The 22,621-nt window shown below is 37.3% G+C and overlaps 1 protein-coding gene across 14 annotated transcripts in view; it reads right to left on the bottom strand.

The window, feature by feature from the left end:
- Positions 1-318: 318 nt before the first annotated feature.
- TCF4 (transcription factor 4) overlaps positions 319-22,621 on the bottom strand; it is a 322,751-nt gene continuing 300,448 nt past the window's right edge. For 11 of the 14 annotated variants that reach the window (XM_026649022.2, XM_026649017.2, XM_026649023.2 and 8 more), the window contains 5 exons: positions 11,755-11,890; positions 10,262-10,424; positions 7,209-7,438; positions 5,318-5,458; positions 319-4,781 (listed from right to left, as the gene is read on the bottom strand). In XM_026649022.2, coding sequence (XP_026504807.1) covers positions 5,322-5,458; positions 7,209-7,438; positions 10,262-10,424; positions 11,755-11,890 — 666 coding nt within the window. In that variant the 3' untranslated portion in view covers positions 319-4,781; positions 5,318-5,321. The remainder of the gene's footprint in view (positions 4,782-5,317; positions 5,459-7,208; positions 7,439-10,261; positions 10,425-11,754; positions 11,891-22,621) is intronic. The other 3 variants (XM_026649016.2, XM_026649026.2, XM_026649029.2) reach the window with 1 other exon arrangement.

Below are 22,621 nucleotides of genomic sequence, written 5' to 3' on the forward strand. Positions count from 1 at the left end.
ACTGTTTTCTATTAAAATAACACGGGACTCTAAGTAAGCAAATTGAAATTATCCAAGATGTAATTTGGCAAAGACACCTGAGTGAAAGTGAACACCTTTTACTTTTACCAAAACAAAATTCTATGGGAGTTTTAATAATCAGGTGGTCCAGACCTGTTTTACGTCTCATCTGAAACATAATACTTCCTACACCACAATGGCAGCATAACGCCATTGGTTTACTCAGAGGGAAAAATGCCATATAGTGATCACCAATACACTTCCTGCAGCACCTATGGGTATGGATAATGCAAAATGAAATGAAACAAAAGTGTCGGAAACAGTTTATAAAAATGGCACATTTATTGCTACGGAACGGTCATGTACATGACGGCATCGAATAACTACAGATGAGAAACAGGTAATGGCCTACACCAAGCTGTGTATTTTTTTTTTGTTTTTTGTTTTGTTTTTTTATGTTCTTGAAGGAACTCCAGCACACAACCTGTTTGGACACTTCTACAAATCAGAAATACACCAAAAACATGAAAAAATCGAGGCACTCAGCCACACATTGAAAACAAGGTGTAACTGTTTATCTTTTTTTAAAAATCTTTTTCCCTTTTTTTCATTTTTTCCCATTTTTTTTGTTGTTTTGTTTTTACTGCTGTAGCTATGTGAACAGTCGCAAAATTCCCCCTGTTGCGACCTACAACTAAAAAAAAAAAAGCTACCATACAGTTTCATCTCAGTAACACATGGTAAAATAACATCTTTTAAATAGTAAAATAAAGTAACAAACTTTTACTCAGAATGATTCCAAAAATCTACAAAGAAGAAATATTCAGAATCTGACAATTTTTTTCCATAATATTCATGGTATAAAAGGATTGCTCCTGTGAAAAATAAGCCAAATATATTTTTTATTTTTAAATTTAGGGGTTTTTTTCCTACTAGGGTGTACTACAGTCTATTTTATAGCAAAAAGAGCACTAGACAAACGAAGCTTTATAACAAAAAGCCAGGCACTGATACATGGTAAATCTCTGCTGTTTTTTTTTTTCTTATCTTCACTTAATTGCATCACAAGTAACAAGAATGAAAAAGGCCACAGTTCATATATTTTCACCATTACATAAGTCTATAATACTTGAAATGAGTATGGTCAAACCAGCACTGCACAAATATGAATCAACTTCAAGTCCCATGAGAAAGAACATGTCTTTAAAAAACAAACAAAACATAAACAAAACAAAAAGGCCCCAAAAGGCCATGGTGCCCCATGTGTTGGAATTAATCATATTCCACCCTTCCCCTCCTCCCCCCCACCCAGTCAACCAGTGGACTAATTTTTATTTTTTGTGCTTGTTTCCGCCGAAATCTCTTCATTCCTGGCAATATACTGTATAGTTCACTTCTTGACACAGATCAGATTCTGCCTGGTGGATACAAAGATGAAACTTTCCTCTCCCTGACTCCCCATCCTCTCCCACCCCCCATCCCCCCAAAGAATCGGAAGACTGAATCAGTACAAGTTGCATCACTGGTAGGACTGACAGTTGTATAAACGTTAGTGTTCCTTGCAGCTACACAGAAGACAAATGGTTAAAAAGTTCTAGATGAACAGATTCCCTATTCAGCATAGTCATAAATTACTTGAATGTGGAGGTGGATCATTTATTAAAAAGCTGCTATTTTAGTCAGTGTTTCTTAAAGAGTTTCTAAGCCAGGTTTATTATCATATAATACACAGCCTTCTACAATCTTAGTGTCATCAGCTAAATACCTGTGACAAATCCAGCATGGGACACTAATTCCTCCCTTGGGATGGGAAATAATGAAAAGAAAAAAAAATATCAAACACTACACACTTGCTTGTTCATTTTTTTTTAATCTCAGACTATCCAGAATCTGAGTGGTATCGAGGTATCCGCACAGTTAAATCTAGTGTGGATGAAGGTTTGCCCTTCAAAGGCTATTTTATTCCTCAAAGGGAAGTTTGCTATAAAATCACCACCTTATTGAGTGATACAGTTCACCAAAACTGGTGGGTAAAAACTGAAACTTCTACTCAATTTGAGTGAGAGACAAATGTAAAGACAAAAAATACGAAGAAACCCCCCCACTCCAATTTTTGTTAAAAATGTCAATAAAGGTAAACATTTATTTTTGTTCTGATTTTTTAAGTGTAAACCTTAATTTGGTTTTATAATGCATTTTCTGATAATAGTTATCAGAAGCAATGCTCTTAAAATTCTCCAATAGTCAAAGGGCTATTTCCATTCCCTAAGCCTGATGTGTACATGTACAGATAAAAGTGAATATGATCTGTTGGGTTACAATTTGCCTGCAAAAAATATGGTTTGTTCATTGTTGTTTCACTCTTCATATCAATGCATAGGATACTGATAAAGAGAAACCTTAAGGATACCAGCACTCAAAAGCATAGTTATCATTAACAATGGGTGAGATGAATCTTTATCACACCCATTTTCATATAAACCAGGCCTGTTAAAAGTCCAGCATTTTAAAAATAATATTCATTTGTAATTCTGAATTAACCTTGTGCCTGCTGCTCTATTGTGTATAGCTAATGGTGTAATCCACCTCCACATTTGAGAAACTTATCAACAAATCAAAGCATTTTAAATTTTCCCACTACTGAACATATTTACAGGTTTCAACACGCACGCAGCTAATCAAAATGTTTATGGGTATGTAGAAGGTGATCACATGTTAACTATCATATTTGTTCTTTACGTTTTCAGAAACAAACATAAAATTCAGATTCTTGTATCTCACTATTTCATTTAAATGAGACTTTTTTCAACCACACAGATTGTTTTTAAACAAAAAACTGATACAATGTATTAAAACACATAATAACAAGAGTCTACATGTAAAAATATAACTTTTACATACACAATTTCAAAATAATGATACGTTTGCCATTTGTTGCATAAAATTTACAAATGTATTTTTCATTACTATATAACTGGCAAAACAGGAGAACAGATGGAACATTTAGACCGTTTTGATGGATTTATGGCATTTACTCAGTGCTGATAGGTGGAAAATCTACTTGAACAGGGAGATTTTATTTAAAATACATGCCAGGTTTGTGTGGCTGTAAAAATAGAAACTAGAATTAGAGACAAAAGGATGCTGACAAATACTTAACTAGGAGCACTATCTGTTAATTGTACTGTACACCAAAGTCAATCATGATAAGATTCACTATGGAAGTTGGTTCAGTTGTGCCCAGACTTCAAAGCTAGTTGTCTGATGAGTTGCTGTGCCATAGTTTGATCTATGTTACTATTAAATATGTTAAGTAAAAACTTCATTCATACTGGCCAGAGAAATACTGTACTACCCACCTACCCCCTCCTCAAGAAAGTGCAACTTAATGCTTTAGGACTCATAAGGCTTGTTATAATGTTGCATGATGACTGAATATTGGCATTTTGCAAATGAAGGAGGAGGCAGCAAGTGGTCTACATTTAAGTAATCCACTTGAAAACAAGAAAAGAATGAAAAAAGAAAGTCAATCAAATCTGTCACACTGCTTGCAATTTTCCCAATTGATGGATTCCCCCCACCCCCCAAATCTGACTGTGTATTCAGAAACGCCTCACTGCACACTATTTAGGCTACACACATAGGTAACACTTTAATTGGTTTGTTAAATCACAGCCACTTTGATTATGTAATGTTTCTGATGATATAAACATTGGAAGGCACAGTGGTAACATTGTAGCATTCTAACCTTGTACCTCTGAAAATCCCAGAATAGGGTCAACAAGAGCAACATTACGATTCAAACTCATTTTGCCACGTCTCAGTAATGCAGCCTGTAATATCTACACATGATGAGACTTTAAAGTCCTGTGTTCCTAAAAGACTGGAGAAACAACTCTCTACCTACTTATGAATGAGAAGCAACGTCAGGGTCAGCATTTCAGCCTGCACTACCCCTCCAGAGACAGAGTTGGCACTACAGGTTACAATAACAAAAACAGGGGAGCGGGACAGAAATAAGACCAAAAAAATCCTTATTTACAGTAAAATCTTCTTTTTAAAAAAGTTAATCAGTACTATTTTTTTACAGGAGCAAAAAAGTCTGAAACAAATGAACAAAAGCTTACCATATTCACTAAATTTTTAATATATATTTATATATATATTTATATATATATATTTGTCATAGGTCTATAAGATCCATCTGTTCCTCCTACCCTAAGGAATGGCTAATGTCATCACTTCAGTTTTCATTAGGACGTTTGCTGGTTTTGTAAATATCTGGGCAGCAAAGCTTCCCTTTTAATATCCAGTAAGTATAAACACTAGCTGTCTAGCACACCAACAAAAACGTTCATTTTTTTCTTCAGAAGTACACTTTTTCATTATTGCAAGTTTACAATTTTAAATTAAATATTTTTTTTCAGACTTACAAATTAATTATATTTTTTTTTCCAAAAGAAGTTTAGGCACAAATGCATTGTCCCACAGTGTGGAGAAGATTGCCATTCAGTCTCTAGGCTGTACATTTACAGCTCGTAACATACTGCTTTAAACATTCTGAATGATATGTTAAAGAGAGTCGTCCCTCAAGTTGCACTTTTTGCTTTTGTTTAATAATCGGGAATGCTGAAATCTCTTGCGTCTGTGATTCTTAACTACTCAGACTTGTCTTATATTACAAAAAAGGGGTTAAGGAGAAGTGTTTATGTGGGATTAAGATAATACAGCTGTTAAGGAAGTGGTCTCTTGTTTAAATGAAGAAATGTGGCAACTTGGACCTGTGAAGGAAGTGAAAAAATAAATCAGTCAAGTACTGTTGAATACACACAACTTTATCTTCTTTGAATAAATGATTTGAACATATTATTGGAAATCTAAGTGCAGGTGCAAGATGATTAAATTTAAGTAAATTTTATAAGGATGGGCCTAATTTTATTCCTAGTTGCACATATGCAACCATAAGAATGGCCATACTGGATCAGACCAAAGGTCCATCTAGCCCAGTATCCTCTCTTCTGACAGTGGCCAGTGCCAGGTGCCCCAGAGGGAATGACAGAACAGGCAATCATCAAGTGATCCATGCCCAGTTGCCCATTCCCAACTTCTGGCAAACTGAGGCTAGCGACACCATCCCTGTCCATCCTGGCTAATAGCCATTGATGGACCTATCCTCCATGAATTTATCTCCTTTTTTGAACCCTCACCCCCACTCCCAATCTGGTCCAGAGTCTACAGAATGACTCTGTATTCGGTGTCTTTTGCTGAATTACTTGTGTATTTATTGTGCTTTGGTCACAGCTGAAAATGAACTTGCCTTTTTACATCTGTCCCATATGATTGGATGCATCTCCCATTCCAGGATGGGGTCCTGCCAAGGAAAGTGGAGGGGGATCTGAAGACACTTTCTCTTCTTCCCTTCTTTTCAGACATGCTGCTTTAGGGTTCAGATTCCTTTCTGTTGAATTGAAGCAAAAGGCCATTTCAAATATGTTAAGTTTTATACCAAAATGTTTTGTTCACTGAATTTGCATCTGACACAATTAATTTTTCAGTTACGTCTTATAGATTTCCAGTATACTTTAAAAGCTTTAGAGCGTGTTTTACAAGTGAACATCCAATTTTCTTTATAACACGAAGTCTTTGTCATTAGAATATTCCTTTCAAGGTATAGAAATTTAAAGGGTGGCATTTGTGATAAAGGCTTTGATGCTTTTAAGCAGTGCAGCTTAGTACGTACGTTTTGCAAATACCTTCATGTTTATGCAATGGCCAAGGGGTTAGCCAAGCTTAATATTACATCTTGGATCTTTCTAAGTAACTCAAAATTTGAATATTGGGAATATCAGGGATGTGTGTCAAAGACTAAACTGCCTTCCTCATTTTCTCATTAAGGTGAGACTTCCAAAAGATAATTTCAAAAATGGAAAATAAGTCTAGAACCACAATGTTGAATTGGACCCCCAGATCCATGCACTCCCAAACACTGAGTTAGTGAGCTCAGACTCGACCTGAATCATGCAGATAGGACCTATCGCCATAATATGCTGAACTGGAACCTTGAAACCCAGGAACTTTATGGTACAACACCTGGATTGTATGCCAGATGTGAGTGTTGTGGGCTCGAGTGCATTTTTAGAATAATCTCTGTATCACCAAGTATTACAGACTGGTACTGTATGTTAGACAGGTCTGGCTAACCTCAAAAAGGTTTGTTTTAACATGACTGAAGAGCTAGAGGAATTGAAGAAGATGTGGTAACATTTTCTGGAAGTTGGCAATTTACAGATTGACCACTTTGTCTTCTTTTAGGTAACAGGAAGCATTTTTAAATCAGATTTTTCCACATGGCACATTATAGCGTAATACTGTACATTTTGTTTTGGAAGTATTTTTCAATGTTAAAAAAAATTGATAATTTCTCAATTATTTTTGCCTCCTGGTTCTGGGAATCAGATTTTCCTGCTGTGAATGTATCAGTGTTTAGCTGCAACAGCTTTGGCATAGATAGTGCCAAAGGGTTAATTTACTATTGTTTCATTTCATGTACTCTCAACACAGCCTTGCAACACTGATCAGCCAAAAAAGGAGATGGATGAAAAGCAGGCTACCGACATTACACTTTATGTATTCCAAAGCCTAGAGTTCTAAATCTAATGGAAAGCAAAAGGAGAGTTTTTCTAAGAACTGGAGATAATGACCAAACTAAAGAATTTATCTTGTGCTATTATACATGCATTTGCGCATAAAAGTCTGTTTTCATCAGCAGGGCCGGCTTTAAGCCGATTCCCCGGAATGGGACCCCGCGCCTAAGAGGGCCCTGCAACGTCCGGGACTGCCAGCGGAGCGGGGGAAAAAAAAAAAAAAAAAAAGCCGCGTCCTGCTTCTCCCCCCTCCCTCCAGTGCTTGCACGGCCATACAGCTGATCAGCGCAAGCCTGGGAGGGAGGGGTGAGGAGGAGGAATGCAGCATGCTTGGGGAAGACGCGGGGCCAGGGTGGGGAGTTGGGGAGGGATCCAATGGGGCAGGGAGGGGGCGGAGTCGGGACGGCAGGGGGGGGGAGGGGCAAGACAATTCGCATCCCGGCCTGAGGCCCTGCACCTGCTAAAGCCGGCCCTGTTCATCAGTACCTACAACACCTTACAATGATTCTTGAGAACCAGTGGAGCTAAATGCAACCTGTTGCAGGAGAGAACTGCCAAACTGACCTCTGACTTGCTGTTCTAAGCTGAGGATGACAGCCACAGCCTGGTGTAGAATCAGGAGTTTGGTTTGGGGTTTGTCACTCTTCAGATGGAGTTGTACCATCCGGCCCAACTCCTTGAAAGCCTCATTAATGTCACGCACGCGTAGGCGCTCACGAGCATTGTTGGCCATTCTCCTTTCCTTCTCTCGCTCTGCCTTCTGCTCTGGTGTAAGGTCTTCATCGTCGTTATTGCTGAGAGACAAAAGGAACACGGTATTTTCTAATGGTGTGGGAAAAAAGTAAGGCAGACTCTTTAAACAGATTTCATCCTAAACCACTGCTGCAATGCATAGGCAGCAATTTTCTGGCTAATTCTAACTTGCCAATAAGCCTTCGCTCCATGTACAATATATTATTTTGCTGATAATCATATTTAAATCCCTCTATATTTGCTCTGAGTAGAGCTCCTGGGTTTGTATTGAAGCCTTTACCAGCTAAACAAAACAGAATACAATGGCCTCTGCTAGTAACAAGAGAAAACAGTACTTTTCAATAACATATTTTACAAAGCAGCACCACAGCCAGTATTGTTACATTTGCATGCATGACAAATCCTGGGAACCTGTGTAATTGATATTTTAACTACAACTCCTTTACATTTCACATTGCACTTTGAACTCACAGTGAAGACACCAGTCTTAAACCAAATCAAGTTCCAGTCATTTTTTTTAAAATTTGGTATTCTTAAGCAAGGAATATAGAAATTGTTACAGGGTCTATGCAGCTGAAATTATATATAGCCCTTTGGGTCACGTAAGGGAAAAGAGATCCTCTGTGCAGGATTAAAAGGAAAATAATAGAAGGTCCTTACCAAGGAGCTGAGGAGTTAATGTAATGTGCTAGTTTACTGTCTTGCAAGACTAAAAGGTAGGAGCAGAGCAGGATCATGTGACTGTGATTAGTGACGTGCATGCAGATTATACCTCTTTTACCCTACAATTCTGGGCATGGTGCCGATGGCTACCTATCCCATTCCCTATCAATGCCATTGTGAGTAGGTTCATGGGTCAGATAAAGGCCCCTTACTCTTCTATAATTGATGGGTGGGCTACTTTATCTGCTGCTATCTGATAATGTGGTATAAAATGGGGCTCTCAGGCCTGGGCAGCTCAGAAATAACAAACCTCAGCCAGAAGGGGGACACCTTAGAATTTTTTCAGTTTAGTTATCTGTTGGGCGATTCTGGAAGGACCCGCCCCTGTCATTTAGATGGTGTGTGTGTGTATGTGTGTGTGTGGGGGGGGCTGAGGTGGAGGGGAATACTGTACTTGGCTTGGCAAAGTCTGATGCCACCTGTGTTAACACAGACTTGGAAAGCCACAAAAAGATGGATTAGGAAGCATACAAGCATTATCAAGTGGCAAACAGGATGTAGAAGCAACATAGTCAGGAAGGCCCATGAAATTTCTGTGTAATTTACAACTGGATAGAGCCCTAAGTTTAATTTCTGCATCATTTTGTGCAATAAAACCTGTTTCTATCCTAAACATAATGACAATGATTTTAAACTGAACACATATTTTCCAGTGACTCAGTGGCTAATACCTATTTTAAATTGGTTATGCAAATATATTGGTAAGTTTAACAGCCCTAACACAACATGTATTTAGAAGTATAACTAAATAGCAAGAGTAACCTTTTAAAGTTGCAAGGTTCTTGAAAACAAAAATAAGAGTTTACGAAAGCTTCAAAGCATACATTAATATGCATAAGTGACAGCCTACTTGTTAAATTAACAAGAAATGAGAAGATCACCCTGCAGCAGCATAAAGGTGCTTTCGTCTTGCCATATCATACATGGACATGAAAGCACCTCTTCTAAATATGATTTTTCCAACACATCATTTATTATGAGAAAACCTCAACTTTTACTCTGATCATAATAGATGTGTATGTAATTAATATTTTTAGAAATCAACGAGTGCCTGAGAATGTTATTTATTTATTTTTTTAAAGAGCAAAATGCTTGCTCTGTGCAACCGAACTAGTGTTTTTGGAATAAAGATGATTGATCTTATTCACAGGCTTCCCATTTTCAGACAGTATCCAAGACAGTGTTGTTTTGAAGGAGAAGTGACAGCCTCAAACTCGGATTTATCTTTTTTATTTAAAAACCAAACCAAACCAAACCAGGAGAGGACCTGAATTTCAATTTTACTGGTATTCTTAGCTTTAATATAGGACCATACAGTGAAAATCAAAAGCTTGACTCCATAAACCAGGTCCCAACATAGAACTCAGCCTTGACAGGCCACTAGATATTATTGTAGTAGGAAACTTCTCCTTTATCCTGCTGGTTAGTGCTTAGGGCTTCTATGCATGTGAGTAACATTCACCAAGGACATAAGGTCCAAGATGATAAAATCCAAGGATATGCCTTCACTAATACTTTGTAATATTTTATATAGCATGCAGAACATATTTAGTCCCAGTGGCAATCCAAGTATAATCATGCATTTCATGGCCATTGATGCCTGCAGGGGAGAAATGTTTGTCTATATAAAGATACCAAGCCATTCTTGGGAGCAGGATATGATATGAACACCCAGCTTCTCCTAAAAGCTAGATAAAGGGCTGGCATAAACAGGCCTAATGGATTTATTTAAAAATGTAAGAGACAAGAGTACAATATGTTGGACACTGGTAAACTGTCATGCAAATGTGATCTGTTCTGAGAACCCTACATTAAAAAGTGAAAATAAATATTTTATTCCAATTTTTAAGCAGAGGTGTGGATGAAAAGCAATCTGCTAAGCATATTTTAATCTTATAAAAATTTTATATTGGGGATAATTTGCTTAGTGTCCAATTTCATGATTTGAAAGGAATTTTAGGAAGTCTGGAGTACAAGTATCTGAAATGATACTGTTAGTACTACCAGAACATGCCTTCAGTTTCCTCTTAGGCTGTGGTTTTACCTGCCAGGAAAAAACTCATGAGTTTCTTCCTGTTCTGTTCACTTCATCAAAATCCAGTAAAGGAATTAAATGAAGCGACACTATTATATACTGTTACCTAGATCTTGACCTAGTAATTGATTTGATATCCTTCTTGTCATCGTCTAGTTTCTTGTCCTCAGAAGATTTTGTGTCCTGAAGGTTTTCGTCTCCTTCGTCGTCAGATTTGATTTCAGAGCTGCCTGAAGATACACTCTGCCCTTGCAGTCCAGTTGGCATACCTATGGGAAAACACAGTGATTTTCTGTTACCAATGTTTAAGCAAAGGTTTGAATGCATTTGCATGTATGTTCCTTACTAATGCCACCTATTGTTGGATCTGTGTTCCCATCTGTTCTTACAGCCACTCATTTGGACTGACTGGTGCAGAAAGGAGTTTCAAGAATGCAGCTGCTGAAACCATTTTTCAGCACTGGCTTTGAGGCTCAATTCCACTTCGCAATCTTTCTGGAATAGATGATAATTTCACTGTCTACCAAACATCAGCTAAATTGCAATTAAAATCATAATCATGGAAATCACACACCTCATGTTCTGATTAAGAACCCAAGTGTCTATGAGCTATTACGCTAAGCTTTTTCCTTGAGCAACGATTTAACATGAAATAGTAATAAAAGACTGCCCCTCTATAGCACCTTCCATTCAAGGATCTGAAGGTGTTTTACAGATTCATTACCTGTATCATTCCCATTTTACAGAAGGGAAACTGACACACACAGAATTCGTGATCTTCACCAGCCTCACACATTAAGCCAGTGGATTGGCTGTGTAATAAGACCTAGAATTCCTGACTCCCAGTTCTGTGTTAAAACACTAGACAATGTTTCTTCTTCTTAAAAAAATTCTTAATATGCCATTTCCATAAAATAATCAAAATACCTTAGCCATGAAGAATGAGTAAGAGCTTGTAAGCCATCATAAAAGAAATTTTGAGTTGTTTCTTCCATACTTTAATTGTAAAATTAGCAGCCTCTAGGAATAAAGATAGACCCTAGATGTACTCTAGGTTCAGTTAGTTTCACACGTATTTTGAAACAATACTGCATCTATACATATAAATCTTACAGGATTCACAAAGCACAGCAAATACTGTAATACAATTAAAATCAGTTTGGTATTTTCCCTCGCATCTAACTGAAGTCAATGGGAATTCTGTGTGCAATGGAACCGCAGGGTCTTAAGTTTACTCTTTTTGATTTTGCATCCTAAAACATTTTCTACATTTCTCTACTGCTTGAGTTATGTTAGTACTAGAACTTGCTGTCCTGGGCTAAATTGCTTGGATGCTTGTAATGGTGATTACTAGAGCATACCAGATAGGATGTCTGGATTAATCAGAACTATATATCATGTTACTCCTGACTCTCTCCTCCCACTCAAGCTGCACTATGGTCTCATTGTGTATCTGAGTTATCACTACTATGAATCCAAGTTCCAAGTAGACTCAATTCCAATCACTGTAGCATGTATAATTAAAGTTTTTTAATGTAAAAATACAAGCATTTAAGACTGCCACATGGCAGTGTCCTGACAGTATTTTGGTGTACTTACCCCTGTATGGATCTTGGGGTGGATTTAAATCAGGGGAAGTAGCAGACTGAACAGGCAGCTGCGGAACTGGAACCTGATTTGGCACAAGCGAATGGCTGCCACGCAGACCGACACCATCTTCACGATGAGCTCCAACCTGTAAAGAGAAGAGTCACAGAGTTTAATGTGATATGAAGGTGAATACGGATGTAACAAGTTCCTCAGACAGTGAAGAGAGACTAAAGAGAAAGGCAGACATCTAAAAATAATGTTCCCTGTAGCTTTTTCACTAGAGGGCGCCGATGTACTGTATATCTACATAATATGCAAAACCACTTAACACTCAAGAAGATGCTGTGCAGCACATTTAGTGACAAATATGGCAGAGTAGCTCAGGCAGGTAAAACGTCAAATTGTCTCCCAGGGTGCTGCAGTGGAGCGCACTGATTCGTACCCATCTGTCTTCTATCATGTCCGCCAACAGATCTGACAATTATCTTAATGCCCATATGCTTAATTGTAGGCTTCTCAATTCCCCCATTGCTATCGGAAATCCTGCAGGAATTTAAATTTGGCATTCAACTTTCATTTCAGGGGATAAGATTCTCAAGCCTGCCATTTTTTTTTTCCATAATGCCAGCTAAGCCTCTGACAGCGGAAGCTACAGCAGTATCTGACACAGCCCCTATTCGGCACAGATATAATAAAACATCACCTGGCTTTCCAAAGCTAGAAGCCCATTCCAAATTAATGTTCACTGTATTTCATTAACCATAGAGTTCCAAATCCGATGGGGCACCATTCCTGCCAACACCATGACTCCGGGTAATATACCAATAAAGGTTTTATTAAACACACCAGTAATGCCATCATCTTAGCTGACAGTGCAGGCACAATGGAAATACATCCATTATTTTCCATGTACACTGCTCATTGATGCACTTTATAAGCTAAAATTGTCACAGAATTAAATACAATGGACAGTAAGGAAGGACAGTTATTTACTTTGAGAGCAGAATTATCAGAACCTGTGGATAGGCACTCTGATTTCAAAGAGCCTCTATAGTACACCACTGGAATTGCAGGGAGCAATCTCTTACATTTCTTAAATTAAGACATACCTTAAAGCCAAATAACACCTTGAATGGTATAAACCAACATTTCTACATGTAACAGTTTTCATCCTGGACGTTCTCAGGTGCTGATCCTACCATTGGATGAAATGTATCTCCACAGATTATACATTCCGTAGAGAACTCTAGGTGACTCTTCATTCTCAAAAAGTATTATCCATGGTTCAGTACTCCAGGAGTACTAAAAAGACTTAGGAGTGTTTCTAATCAGACTTACAAGATAATACAGTCTGATTCTTACCAGCAAGGCAAGACCACAGTAAGAAACATAAAAGGGAACATTTCCAAAGGGGACTCAAGAAAACCTTTTTCTTTTTCAGACTAAATTCAGATAACCAAAAAGCCAGTGTAATATAACAGAGATAAAAACACTCCCCCTTTTGAAACACTTTAATTTTTAAAACATGATATCTCAAGAGGAGACTTTGGAAAATTAGTACATTTACTCATATATTTGGTTACAAGAAAAAAAAAGGTGGTGTAGCTTATGAGTCTAGAGATCTAAAATGCCACCACCACAGGAATAGTGTTGCACATAAGATACAAGAGGTTTCAAGAATCTCAAAGATTCAGGACAGAAATTTAGTGAGGAGCACTGTGATAAAAAAGGGCCCTTAAGAGCAGCTTCTTATTTGTGAAAGGAAAATATGGTAGCTAAACATACTTTTTCTGGAGATGGATAGAGTTAAAGTTCTGTAAACTGTAGAGGATTTTTTGTGGTAAAGCTGGGGGGACAAATGTAGGAATCCATTTGGTTTCACTCTAAATGATGACACTTTCACTTGGAAAACAACCAGCAGACTTCTTTTGAGCTACTTGAAGGTGTTGATATACTTTGGCAGACATGTCATCCCATTCAAAATGTCTACCTCCTTTCAGCCAAATTGTAGTTGACATTAAGACTGTAACTAGGATGGCTAAATCCAGGACACATGATTTTCTGAGTGTTCATTTTGACTGAGTTCCCTAACGATATAGTCTATGGTTTTATCATAAAACAAGAGGAGCTAGCTGAAAAAATCCAAAATTTACAAGTTTGATGATTTTATTGAAATCTTGAATTTAGAGAAAAAGGGATGAAATTGTTGACAACTATTTTAGTGAAAATGACATTTTTTTAACCAGTTCTAATAAAAACTACTAAGAAAAGCTGCAGACTTCTCTTCTTCAGCTTCACAAGAAATTTTGGAAGTAATATCATCACATTTCTCACAAATAAATGGGCAAGTTTGTCTATTTATATTTTCTCCTTTACTGCCCCAAATCTAGCAAGTCTGTTGAGATGAACAAACACTTGTCGCAGTGAACTGGCCATAAGCCATACATTAGGGAAAGACCTGGTTTTATCATCGACGCCACTGTACTCAACTCTGCCCAGGAAGGGTTATCTCACTTTCTGTGATATGAATGGCAGTCAGAAAGGTCCATCTGGTCATTGTAAAGCTTCAGACTTCGGGGCCTTCAAAACACAAAAAACGTATATCTTACCTGGCTAGGTCCGTCAATTGCAATAGAGTTGTGGCAGGGCTGAGTTTGACCCAAGAATATTGACTCTATTCCACTCTGTTCATAGCTATAAAATATAATTATGTGATCATCTGCATGTTCTATCTTTTTGGATATTTCATTTATGAAAATCTGTAGCTCATTTAAGTCTGTTCAATGCCAGGACACTGTACTGCACCTGACACTCCTGGAGGGACCAAGAGATATACTACAAAAGTTCTTCAGTCTACTTTGGACGCAACTTTTAGAATAACTTGGGGATTAATCATTTATCGTTTTATCTCTCTCTGTTCCCACATTCAGTGATTTCAATCTAACCAAACATCGTATATAACTGACCACTTTGTGTCACTCTCACACTCCCCTACTTTCCCTTATGTCTCGGACTCCTCCCTTGCCTACAATGCCTCATCTTCTTCAAACCCCCCCTCAAAAAATGCTTCCTTCCATGAGTTCTATAAACCCTAGTCGTCTCCTCAAAAACAGTTAAAAAGAACCATCAACTACATCAACTTATGCTTAACATCACTGCTTTATCACCGCCTTTTGACATTACCCCTCTCTTTCTCTCATCTACATCTATTTCGACTGTAAGCACCTGTGGTCAGGATCTATCTTCGGTGACTTTACTAAGCCTAGCATCCCATAGTTGTTGCTAGGTAAATGATAAATAAATAGCATAAATTCATTGCAGCAGTGGCTGAATACTTTGATGTCAGCATTAACCTAATCAGAGCACTTTACCAAAAGTAACGTGGCTTTATTGTCTTTTGAGATACCTCCTGACATAAAATGCACAAGCACTTTTATCCTTCAGTCCTAAGTACATAACCAGTCACCTTGATTTGAGGGGGCAAAGACTGATCCAGAGACACCACACTGAACTTTACTTTTATGTAAAATGTCCTTTGCATTCGATGTCCTGAGAGCCACGATGAATCCCTTAAATTGGAAATGGAAAGACAGAAAGGTGGAACTGATCAGAAAATGCTATGAATAAAACTCTCTTCAGACTTTCCTTTGTTGCAATGTGCCAGTCATAATTGCTTATATGAGAAAAGAGATGTCATTTTGGTCTACTACCTGATGTTCTGGAACTGAACACTTTTCTTTCCTGGTGAGCAGTTTTGAGGGGGAGTGTCAGCATGTAAATGGGAACTGTATAGCCCCCCCCCCTTATATATATAAGGTCAAATTTTCAAAAGCACTTAAATGACTTAGAGCCTAAGTCCCATTTTCAGAAGCAACTTAGGCACTTTCATTGACTTTCAATGAAATGTGCGCTCCAAAGTCATTTAGATGCTGTAGAAAATTTTTACCTATAGACAATGTATTTTACTGATGTATAAAAGTGTGCCAATTACTATTGTATCTAGGTACACATGCATATAAACACACATTGTAAGACTAAAATTAGCTAAACAATAGTAACTATTTATAAAAAACCCAACCACTCTACAAACCGAGAGTCTGTCAAACCAACGGAGGAAGTGAATTTCAGTCAACTGTACTCCACTGAGAACATTCTGCCATCAGATATCAGACGACATTCATATCTATCAGCTGTATGATAAAGCACATCAGCTGATCTCTACAGTTGTGAGAGAACACAGGAAAACAGGCTGAGGCTTATTAAACTAGCCCTTAAAGTTCAAGAGCGTAGTTAAAGTTCAATTGAATACAGAAAGAAAACAGTCTTTGGTGCACAGGCATGACCAGCGCTACTAAGCAGAGCAGCTATCATATTAGGTACTAGCTGCAACTACAGATAGAAGGACCTTCAAAGATTGCCCTATTTAGAGAGGATTGCAATAATGATAAAGATATTGATAACTAAAGTAATGAAAGGAAGAAAGAAAATCATGGTTACCCTACCTTGTGCTGATGAAATAATGTACTCCTTAGCCATCTGGGACTCAAGGACCAAATAAGGTTCCTTACAGGAATATCCTTAAATTGTGAACCTCATTTGCAAATAGTGGGTAAGTCCTTCAACAATAACATCAGATGCCAATCCATCTTCTATCCCCAACCAATGAGCATTTTGTCTGTGATATGAACAACAGGTTTGCCCCAAGACAAAGTGAAGATATGACTCATTCCCCCGGCCCAGGATTGAAGATCTATAAATAATATTATCTTTAGAGAACCAAGCTCAGTTTGAAGTTCTATTAATACTTCATTTATTGACCTGTCTTTAAACAGACCCCTACTTGAACATTCAGCAAATGAAAAACAAACAAACAAAGTTTATGCTCAAATAAATTTGTTAGTCTCTAAGGTGCCACAAGTACTCCTGTTCTTCTTGCGGATACAGACTAGCACGGCTGCTACTCTGAAACCTAGTATTTACGTGTAACTCTTTGTGTTTATTTCCTTTAGGGAGTCATAATAACAAAAAATTCTATTCTCCTTGAGATTTTTCAGCTAAAAGGAAACATCAGGAGAAGTCCTTATCTTGTGTTACTTTGGCCCCTGAGGTTAACAAACTCATGAATAACAAACATATTATATATATATGTGTAGAAGTACAGTCCCAACCACCTGGGAGTAATTGGGGATCAAGATTAGGCTACTGGACTTTTTAGCGTTAAACTCTTTGACAGGTGTTTCAATATTAGGATGATGGGTGTAGAGAAAACCCAGATGGAAAAACAGATACTTGCACTGATATTTTTGTTTGTCTTTCATGGATTTTTTTTTAAATTTTATGAGCCGAAATAATGGTAGATCTGGTTCTCACAGTATTTCCTTTGACCTTTTATATAAAGTACGGAGATATTCAAGTATGAATACCAAGCTTTTTGGTTTATGCCTTTTGACTTTATTTAGATTTTTGTGGGTGTTACGTAGCCCTACCATAATAGAAGAAGCTATGGTTTTCAAAAGTATATTGCAAAAGTAGTTTGAAAAAGGGAAAATACTTTGATAGGAATAACAAAATATCTCAAAAGAACCTATAAAGTGAAAGCACATGGCGGTATCTAGAACAGAAGCATCTTTTCTATTAGGATTTTGGTTTAGCGGAACTAGAATATAGATTTAACCATACCAAAAGAGATGTGTATGTGTGGTGGCATTTGATGGTTTTTTGGTGTATTTTTTTTTTTTAAAGATTCACATTTTGTTTTCTGTTAAAGCTAACATGAAACTGTCTGAGACTTTATTAACTTTCTAAAACTAGAACTTGATTAAAGGAAAAAGGTCACTTAGTCTTCTGGTGCATTCATCGTGTTTCAACCTTTGATTTAAAAAAATAATCAAACCCAACCCACTATCCTCCTCCAAAATCTGCCAAGAGAAACAATTAAACCCATGCATTCTCAATTTTCTGAATAGTTGAAAAGTATAATTATAGTTCATTGACCCACAGGCAAAGGCAACAAGTTCACTGAATTCAACAGTTGTTTCAACTTGTCCATGATTCGCAGATTTCAAACACTGGCACTTTAAGTTAGGTGGCCTTTGGCAAGTCTCTGTCTTTCTTTGTATTTTGTTATATGTGGGGTGTTTAATGCAGACTGGTAAATATCACTGGACTATATCATGCTATTGATTTTTACGCAGAACCCCCACTGGCTTGAATGGAGGTCCTGCTTAAAAACTGGTCCATTGTATGTATCCTGTAGCTATCAACAAACAACAACAGAAAGACATTTACTGTTTTCACTCTCTTTGTTTCCAGGAAGCGTTTTTGAAAGTAATTATGCTTCTGTGTTTAAGAGGCCTATTTCATGGATGTGAAAATGTATTAAATTTCATTTGGCAGTTATCCAATCCTTGTTAATACTATCTCCTGAGATAAGTGACTCCAAAACAGGCTTTAGACCTAAGCTACTCCTCCACTATCATTCTAGAACTGTATAGCACGGTTAGAGCTTTGTCAGTCCAGGAACAGCTAGTTAATGGAACTGACATGTAACTACCTAACCTCACCTTCATGAAAGTGCTATTAATAAGTGAACTGTTTGCAAAAGGATAGTTTCACCTTAGCTGCCTGTTGAATATGAACAGCTATATGCCTTTGAATTTCAAAATACTTATCTTTAAACTACAGTTGTATAATCAGAACCTTAAATTTGGAAATAAAACCTAAACAGAGGTCACACACAAACCTATGTGTGGATATATAGGTAGATTAGATAGATATTTGTTTTTCAGCAAACACAAAGAGAAAAGTTGACATGTTCTCACTGTAATTAGATACCCACTGACAAAGAAAACTGTTTTGGTATCTTTGAATTGTAATCTCCCCATGAAATATCAATTACATCTCATGGTTCAAGAGTGCTAGATTCCAGTTTTAATTATCTTGTCAATATCTCCATCATATCAAAAGAAGGAAACTTATTTTCTCTAAAATGAAGGAACACTACTGAAACCAAAAGTGCATCTATAAAAGTGAGAAACAGTCATACAAACATTACTTTGATTGCTCACAGATGGGCATTTGCAGTTCATGAATTGCAGGTAGCAGACAAAAGCTGAAAAAGTACCCCTTTGTTTACCATTAACTCTTCCCATACTGAGACACAGCACTTCACACAATTCGTATTAACATATAACTCAGAAAGAATTTGACAAATTCCACTCTGAAAACAAAGATGCAAAGGGAATACTAACAGGTATTTTCTAATGCTTACAAATTCAGGAAGTTCAACTGAATGATTTCCCATCTCAGGATAACAGCTACATATCGCAATTAGGAAGAGATTAGTTCAACCAGCTAAAGTCATGAATGAATTTAACGAGCAACTACCTTGGTACCTTTACAAATATGATGACCTTGAGTTATCCAATTAGATAAATAAAAACATGTGGCAAGCAAGTTGTAAAGTTATGCATGTTAACATGTGTTTAATATTGTCAAAATTTATAAGTTTGACAGAAAGCAGATTTGCGTAAAGCCCTTATAAACCTCAACTGCTATATTACAAAGGGAACAACACAGGCCACTTTGACACAAATGGTCTCTCACTCTATGTGCGCATTATTGGTCCAAATTATTCACTCTTATTTTACGGCACTGAAGTCTTTCATCTCCATGCTATACAATAATAATTTCCATATGACCAGTGGCTCAGTGATAAATAAGATCAAAAGAAAAAGGAAGGATTTAAAAAAAAGACATTAAGGGTGGCATTAAATCAGGAAAAATAGCAAAGTTCAACATTTTCTTAATACAGAAAAAAGTACCAAAGAATACTAAGCAGCTTTCCAAATATCTTATGAAAAGGCATTTTGCGAGCAAGTCATATGCAAAATCCATTTAAACGTTGACAAAAGTGGCAAAGCTGAAGTTCAGTATTTATATATATAAAGAGTGCCACGTCTTAAGTAGAGGCAGTGAGGCAGTCTGAACGAAACAGCGGCTTTCATGTTATGTACTGTATGATAGAATGCTGCATGGCAGGGCTCCATGCATTTCTCTATACTCTTTCTGTTCTATTTAATGGAGGTAGGCTTGGGTAATCCAGTGTTTCTGAGGGAATCACAACATTGCTCAACTCTAACATGAGCTCTGCAAAAGGAAGTTTTATTTGGCATTACACATTGACTGGAAGTGAAGAGCCAACTTCCCAAACAAATTTTCTTCTAGTGCTGCAAAAATTACAGTGTTAATCTCCATTCCCAAACAGCTGTTAATAATCTGTGAGAGGAGATGCGTTTTCTTAATTCTTTCTGCCTATAGATACTTTAAGTACACAAGGATTCTACATATTTTAGCTTTTGCTTTTTAACGACTAATTTAGGTACTGATCTTATTGGTACAATTGGCTCAGTCTCTATTCATGCTCCACTATAAAGTACCTAGCGAGCATTAATTCAATGTTCTGGTCCTCCACACTTAAACAGCATTTCTTTCATACTAGGTGAGACAACTGAAGTATTTTAAAAGAAATCAACCAGTTGCAACATACTATGGAGAGAAGTGGGTTGCCATGGCCACTGAAGTGACGTCAGTGAAATAATACTTATGATTTCTTTCCTACAGGGATGATTATTCATTTAAGCATTAAGTATGGGGGAGGGATAGCTCAGTGGTTTGAGCATTGATCTGCTAAAACTAGGGTTGTGAGTTCAATCCTTGAGGGGGCCACTTAGGGGATCTGGGGCAAAATCAGCACTTGGTCCTATCTAGTGAAGGCAGGGGGCTAGACTTGATGACCTTTCAGGGTCCCTTACAGCTCTATGAGATAGGTATAGCTCCATATATAAGTATTGGCTAAATCCAGAGATATAAAAGGTTCTAAAACTACAGAATTAGGAATATTAACTCCTTCATTTATCTGTGAGTGAAAAACATAGGCAACAAATCAGCAAACTCAGAGAAGTTTTATTTCCTTTTGATACCATATTCCAGTCTAATAGGAAATATCCTCCAAAAGATTATGTGGCCAAATCGGCCTCTGCTGCTTTCTTTCCCACTTGTTCCCAAGCACCTGCTTTAATGGTGACCTCAGCTCTACACCTCAAGTTTAGACATTTCACAAAACAGCTTTTTAAACAAAAGCCAGCTGTTTCTCATCTAGACTACAGGGGAAACAAAAATCAGGGCAGCTTAGAGGAACGTTACCCAGAGACTACCATTCTCCAATAACTTTCACACACATTCGGCTTCACAATAGATCCGTCCATGTGTGGAAACCAAGGAGCTAGCTAATGCTAAATTAAAACTTGGAAACCAAATACAACGATTTTAACAATACACCTAATTAACTCGTTTAAAATGAATGAAGTCATTGTGTCAGGACAATGTTTTTGAAAAAGGGTGTCATTTTAAATAATAATTAATGGATTTTTTTCTGATTAAAACCAACAGTATACTTCAAAAATGGTATTAAGAATATGATGGAGGCTATAATTTACATGAAATTAGGAATGTTAACCAATTAGAAAGAACATGAATGTTATATAAAAGGGTTATATTGCTGCTTGTTTTACAAGCTTTTAGTCCAATAAGGCTGTTTTGTCCAGTTTTCTCAATTATTAGGATACCTTTTTTTTTTAATTGCAACTGTGATAAAAATTAAAGCAGGGCAGTAATAGATTTTGAACAAACAAATAAAAAAAAGCCGAATCTTGTCTTTTAAATAATGCCAAGTTCCTTGACTCTCTTTGTTTTTGTATGAATGACATAACCGAACTACTTCATGAGTTGCTATTTTAATTTCTAGTGGTGGAAAATTCCATACGTTAATTTAATTTGGATGTTAAAAAAAAATATAAATGAACATATCCTTTTCCTGTGGACCCTTGTGTGAAGCATGGAAGCAAGCTGATGGACTTCTAAGGAGGGTCTTAAAAAAAACTGTATACCAGTTTTTGTTGTATAATGGTTATAATCAATCCAGTCATACACTGCTACAAAAGAAATGTGCCTCTTTTATGATTTCTGTGTAAAAGCTAGCATACAAATGCCATTTTACAAAATTGTATTTCAAATGTTAATAAAAACCCTCTACAATCTACATCATCTCTACAATGATGATGGAACTGACCAAAGCCAGGAAATTCACAGTTAAAGGCAACAACATAGGCTTAAGCTCAAGTACTTGTGGTGGGAGTAGGAGCAGATACAATACAAACAAACTAACCTTGGAGTTTCTGTCTTGACTTGGAATTTCCTAACTTCTGTTATTTTCATAACTGCCATTACTGAGACACAAATATTATGACCAGCTATGGGAATGAGATGCTTACTCTCATCATCTGCATACCATTACTCATAGACTCATAGACTTTAAGGTCAGAAGGGACCATTATGATCATCTAGTCTGACCTCCCGCATGATGCTGGCCACAAAAGCTGACCCACCCACTCCTGGAATAATTCTCTCCCTTGTCTCAGCTGTTGAAGTCCCCAAATCATGATTTAAAGACTTCAAGTCGCAAAGAATGCTCCAGCAAGCGACCCCTGCCCCATGCTGCAGAGGAAGGCGAAAAACCTCCAGGGCCTCTGCCAATCTACCCTGGAGGAAAATTCCTTCCCGACCCCAAATATGGCGATCAGCAGAACCCCGAGCATGAGGGCAAGATTTTCCAGCCAGACCCGCATTGACCATTGATACTAATTACCTGCGATGGCACGTTATTGACCTACTGACTAAAATCACGTTATCCCATCAAACCATCCCCTCCATAAACTTATCAAGCTTAATCTTAAAGCCAGAGAAGTCTTTCGCCCCCACTGTTTCCCTCGGAAGGCTGTTCCAGAACTTCACCCCTCTGACGGTTAGAAACCGTCGT

The sequence above is a fragment of the Terrapene carolina genome, unplaced genomic scaffold (genome assembly GCF_002925995.2).
Source record: "Terrapene carolina triunguis isolate 2854851 unplaced genomic scaffold, T_m_triunguis-2.0 Scaffold69, whole genome shotgun sequence".
Classification (NCBI taxonomy): Eukaryota; Metazoa; Chordata; order Testudines; family Emydidae; genus Terrapene; species Terrapene triunguis.